Source organism: Solanum lycopersicum, chromosome 6, assembly GCF_036512215.1.
Source record: "Solanum lycopersicum chromosome 6, SLM_r2.1".
Classification (NCBI taxonomy): Eukaryota; Viridiplantae; Streptophyta; class Magnoliopsida; order Solanales; family Solanaceae; genus Solanum; species Solanum lycopersicum.
In genome coordinates this window covers 47604647-47610646 of record NC_090805.1, presented here as the reverse complement: position 1 = coordinate 47610646, position 6000 = coordinate 47604647, and the positions used below count along the sequence as shown (strand labels likewise).

The window sequence follows — 6000 nt, the reverse complement described above, 5'->3', positions numbered from 1 at the left end:
AATACAGTAGGAGTTATTTTTCAAACGTTAAAAAAAGAGTGAAAAAGAATTCTCTTTAAAATTTTAGTGAAGCATAAATTATTATTATAATATTGACATATTTTCAGAATTTTAATACTTTCATGAATATTTTGACAAAAAGAAGATAAATTTACATTAATTTGATGACTGAAATCTAACTTTCGAATTTAAACTCATTAAAAAGAGAATTTCATTGTATTAGACTTTTTCATTCTCAAAATAATGGATATAAAAAAAAATATTAATCATTTTATTTTTCAACAAATATTTAATCGAAGAATATAAATATCATGCATGAGCTCTTTATCTTATTATGGGATCATTTTCACTAGGGTCCATTGTATTGATGAGATAGTTAAGCATAACAGACACTATTAATTTTTGGAGGTTGGTTTTATAAGAATAATTTAATGTAAATCAATTTCCATAGATCGAGTTTTCTTTTAAATGTAATTAATTATTTACTCTATAAATTAATTATTATTTTTTGTGAACAAATAAATTTAAAGTGTATATAAAGATGACCGGCTAAGAATTATTTAGAAATAATTGACTTTAAATTCTATTTTACTTTGGTAAATGGTGATATGATTTTATCATCTCATAATTGTCATAACATGTTCTAAGACTGCATGTTCAGGTATTTTTCTTTCTTTCTCAAATGTCTGTGCTTAGTCAAACTTTTAAGATATTAAAAATATTTAGATTATTTTTTTAAAAATAACTTATAAGTTAAAAGTCATAAGTTAAGAATGTTAAAAAAAAAATTATTCTTTTTAAGTGATAAAATTCAATTAATCAAAAATGGATTAAAATTTCACAATGGAGGAGAAAATTTCATATTTTATTTTTTAATCTACGATTCAAAGTTTTTCAAAAATTTTTATACACACCATTATTCACTTGCATTTAATGCCAAGATATAACATAGACACTTCTCTTCTAAGTAGATTTCATCATTGAGAAGTTGCTCCTTATCTTTTTTAATTTTGACAATACTAGTCAACTTTTATAGGTAATTTTAGTAACAACATAAAAAGAATAATAAAAACTGGGAAATACTAGATAACTAGTACATAAAATTTTAACACAATTAATATATTGCATCTAATAGAATTTCATGAAAAAAAATCTTAAGTTTTTATAAATAAAATTTCATGAATTTTTTTCTTCCAGTTATTAGAAAAATACATTGTTTTGTAATTTTTAATCATAAAATTTTAAATGATATAAATATTAGATAAGGAAACAATCAAAACATAAATAAATTGTGGTTTATCGTGAAACTTTAGGTTACAAGCACATTATCTTAACAAATTATCAAAATATTAATTTAATATAATATTCTATTTTTATACTTCGTTTCATTATCATAAAATTAAACCAATCCATCCCATTCAATATGTCTTCTAATTTGCCCTTTGCTTTAAATTATATCAGTATATGTCTATTTTGTTGTCGATCCAATTAATCATCTACCACAAAATTATTAGAAAGATTGTTTGTATTTTTTCATAGAAATTAGAGATGTTAAATGTCAATGGTGACGTTAATACGTTTCCAACAATTGCACAACGGGAGTTTATAAATGAATTTTTCCTTCCCAGGTTTAAAACATTTTTTCTTACGTTGCAAATTCTTTTTCTATAAATACATGATAGGCTATTAAGACGATTAAAACTTTGTGTATTATGACCTATAAGTTAAAGAATCCAAATAATATTATAATCACATATAACTAGTAAAAATATGTATATAGACGAAACTAAATATTGTTGATGTCAAATATCAAGAGTGAAAAATTGAGAGGAACTTTTTAAGTATGATTTTAGTACTTCTGTGAGAAATTTAAACATTTAACTTTTCAGCCGGTAATTCTTATTTATATTAGTAAAGGATTGTCTCAAGTTAACAAAATACTATCCATTTAATTCAATACATTACCTTGGCTCTTGTTATAAAAAATCTTATTGAAAGATAACAAAATTTAGATGGTTTAATTTTATTTTTTTTAGAAAATGTATAAGTACTTTCAACCTATGTTCGAAATTTTAGAGACATATTTATACTATATTAAGGTCCTATTACCCTCTTAAACTTATTTCATAAATAATTTTCTATCTTTTTTCGGCCTACGTGACACTTGCTTGAAAAAAAATGACAACACAAGCTGGGCTCACAAAATAGTGTCATCTAGGCCGAAAAGAAATAGAAAATTATTTATAAAATAAGTTTAGGAAGTAATAGGACCTTATATAGTATAAATGTGTCTCTAAGATTTCGGGCATAGGTTGGGGAGTACTTGTGCGTTTTCCTTTTTTCTTAAGAAAGTTAGGTATTATAAACAGTGAAGTACACCAATAGTGAACTCCTATAGTAATTACATCAAAAGTATAGAGGGTTTATAAAAAAGAATCTGAACACCTATTTTCCTCATAAACTATCTAAGAATATGGTGATGTCCCTCTGAATTCTAGGGAATAGAATGGATACACCAAAAGTAAAAGTCACTAAAAAAGTTCATTTTAATGCTTTGATCAATACAGAGAATTTCACTGTGGTCATACAAAACCTCATCCATTTTATTCAGGTGTTGCCAAACCCCATCTCCCTGAGTGTGCTCCACAAATATTCCCAATTCAAATGATCATAAGTTTTTCTCTGTGTTGGTTTAATTCAAAATTTCAAAACTTAAAACAATTAAGCTTCTATAATATCACAACTTAGAAACTTTGTAAGTTTATTTATTTACATTACTAATTTAATTTAAAGTTTGATAATTTAAAACGTAACTGAGAAGTGGTATTGTTTTTAACACAAAATGAATTTAAAAATTGAATAAAATTAATCATTATTAACAAAATTGAATAAAGGGTATGAAATATTAACAAAAATTCCAAAAACGGTATATAAAATTTTATATTAACCAAAACGGCAAAATTGCTGGACCAACAGCGATTTCCTCCATCGGAAAAAGCAAAATCGCTGCTACTGCAGCGATTTTGCAAAAAGCAACTTTTTTTTAAAAAAAATAATTCAAATCGCTATCTAGGCAGTGATTTTCATTTTATTTTTTTTGAAAATCGCTGCCTAGGTATAGCAATTTGAATTTTTTCTTTAAAAAATTTACATTTTGCAAAATCGCTGCAGTAGCAGTGATTTGCTTTTTTCGGTGGAGGAAATTGTTGTTGTTCCAGCGATTTTACCGATTTGATTAATGTAAAATTTTATATCCCGTTTTAAAATTTTTATTAATATTTTATACTCTTTCGACTCCGGACTCGAAAAAAGTCTTACAATGTATTGCACTTTGATTTTTTTACAAATGAAACTCAAAACTAAACTCTAACATAATATGATAAAATTATAAATATTTATATGTGAAACTCCGATGAAATTTTAATTCAAACGCTAAGTATATCCTTATCTTTTAAGAACCTAATTTTTTGAGTTCTTAGTTGTAGGGGTGTGCATCGGTCGGTTCGGTTCGGTTTTACATATAATCGGTTCAGTTTATTGGTTTTCGGTTTTAAAATATGCTAACCCAATAACAAACCAATAAGACATTTTTTATCGGTTTATCGGTTTTTGATGTTATCGGTTCGGTTTCGGTTAACCCAATAAGAAAATGTCGATCAAATAATATATAATAGTACGTATGTTATAATTACATGTTACCAACTTACCGCCAAAACATAATAGAAAACTTTGAATGTTGATTAAATTACTAACATTCACAAACTTGCAAAAGCTATCGCCTACAATTACGAACTAGAATTAAAACTAAAATAAAATATTTCAATGAGACAATCTTAAACAGTTGCTTGATCCACCGGATAATCAACAAAGTTCTCACCAATTTCCTAACAAAAAAATCATATAGCCTAAAAAGCTAATATTGAATCTATTTATGTATTAAATTATGTATATTTAATATTGAGGAATGGTAAAGTAGTAAATAACTATCGTCTTATTGGGTTATCGGTTTACCCAATAATCCAATAGGAAAAACCGAAACCGACCCAATAACCCAATAATTATTTTTTCTAAACCCATTAAAACCCAATAATCCAATAACATTTTATCAGTTCGGTTTACTGATCGGTTCGATTTTTGCACACCCCTACTTAGTTGTAGAACCATGTGCTAAACATTTACAGCATCTTAAAGTGTGCCTAGAATATGTACAAAGTAATTAATGCATTATAATTTTGTTATTCATTATTTGGTTAGCGTAACTTTTCTACTTCAAGATCAAATCTTCTCATTAAGTACTCAAATATCATTGTAAGTGGTGTTATAAAAATAAAATGAAAATACACTAATTAGCACCTCAACTTTGGGATGATCTTAAATTATATACAATAAAAGAAACAAACATGGCCATGTTTTATGTACATTAAAAATGGTCAAAAAAGTTATAAGAAAATATACACTAATTATATATTGTTGTACACTCAAAAAGTTGAATATAACTTCTATATAAATGAGTTATTATGATACACTCAAAAGGCTGAATATTGCTTAACTAAAGTATACACCATATATTTATTAAACTATTTTTTTTGTTAGTGGGCTAAATTAAGAAAGAAGGAAAAGGAGGAGAAGTTGTTAACAAAATATTTTTGATATATTATTCGCTCGAAATGATTCACGTAAAAAGGGAAATGAAGAAGCAATTAATAGCAAAAGTGGAAATTAAAGGTTTAATAAAGTTGAACCAATCGCATCAAAGTTTATGAGCATATATCCCTAGCTATTAAAATAAATTTGTTTACAAAAATACTTATCAGTATACACTCTGTATAAAATTGTTACACCATACATATATATGTACGTATAAATCCCATATTTCTTAGGAGTAACTAATTAAACCACAAAATATAAATGTGGTTAATTACATTTATTGGTAAAAATGAATATTTTATATGTATAAATTGAGCTTTTCTTCCACTAAAAATAGTATTTTTATGAGTCAAACATCAAAAGTAAAGGTCTTCATCGATCCATAATTAGGCATAATCACATATGCCATAGAAACAATATCCACCTGTCATGCACCTATTATTGCAATATCCACAATGCCTTTTGTCATAAGACAAATTCACACATTGGCCTCTACAACAAGTCTCTGTGAATGGACATTTTTTCTTGCAAGCACCACAATTGTGATCATCGTAACCTAGATCCATGCATTTGTTGTTACAACATGTCGAATTTCGACCACCTTCCGACACGTGGCATATTTCATTGTCTTTATGGCAATGATCCGCGGCCCTAGGGTTCTTGATTTCTTGTTGAGCTAGAAATCTACTTACTTTCACCCTCTTCGTCACTTCCACGTCTGAAACTTTTACATCCTCATGAAATTCAGGGTTGTTTGATTTGTGTTGCATGGTGAGTAGAGATATGGTGAGACCCATCGCAATGGCTATAATAACTATGACTTTGAACAACTTCATCATTTTCGAATGTGATACTGATTGATGATATTAAATGGTATGATGATGAAAATCGATCTTGGTTTTCGTTATTGACTAGGAGGAGGAGGGGAGGAGAAGTGTTCTTTTTTTTTTGGTTTTGTGAAATGATGTAAATGGGAGACATATATATATATATATATAGAAGGGTTTTATATTTTTTTAATAGAGTGGGAAAATGGAAGAGTTGACTTTAGAAAGAAAGGGAGAAATGTGAAGAAGAAGCAAAAAATTAAATAGATTGACTTAATTATGAAAGAAATTAAATTAATCAATAATTACATATATTTGCTGTTTAATTAAATGGTGGAGTTATTGTGAAGAAAATATTTAAATATATTAATTAGAGTATGTTAATTTCAAGTAAAAACATAGTTATTTAGGCATTAATGTAGTCTTTAATTAGAAATCACCACTTCAATTAGCGTTGACTTGAGGTTTAATTTGCTTGAAATGTTTATAAAGTGGCAAAAAGAATATTACTCGTTTACGTATATGA

The 6000-nt window shown here is 26.8% G+C and overlaps 1 protein-coding gene across 1 annotated transcript; it reads right to left on the bottom strand.

The window, feature by feature from the left end:
* Nucleotides 1-4790: 4790 nt before the first annotated feature.
* Nucleotides 4791-5708, bottom strand: LOC104648025 (stigma-specific STIG1-like protein 1). Its single transcript, XM_010324176.4, has one exon. The coding sequence runs from the start codon at nucleotides 5484-5486 to the stop codon at nucleotides 5034-5036; it is 453 nt and encodes a 150-aa protein (XP_010322478.1). The 5' UTR covers nucleotides 5487-5708; the 3' UTR covers nucleotides 4791-5033.
* Nucleotides 5709-6000: the final 292 nt, after the last annotated feature.

Bases quoted from the DNA above. Each gene is read 5' to 3' on its own strand.
- LOC104648025 (XM_010324176.4), bottom strand. From the start codon at position 5,486: ATGATGAAGTTGTTCAAAGTCATAGTTATTATAGCCATTGCGATGGGT.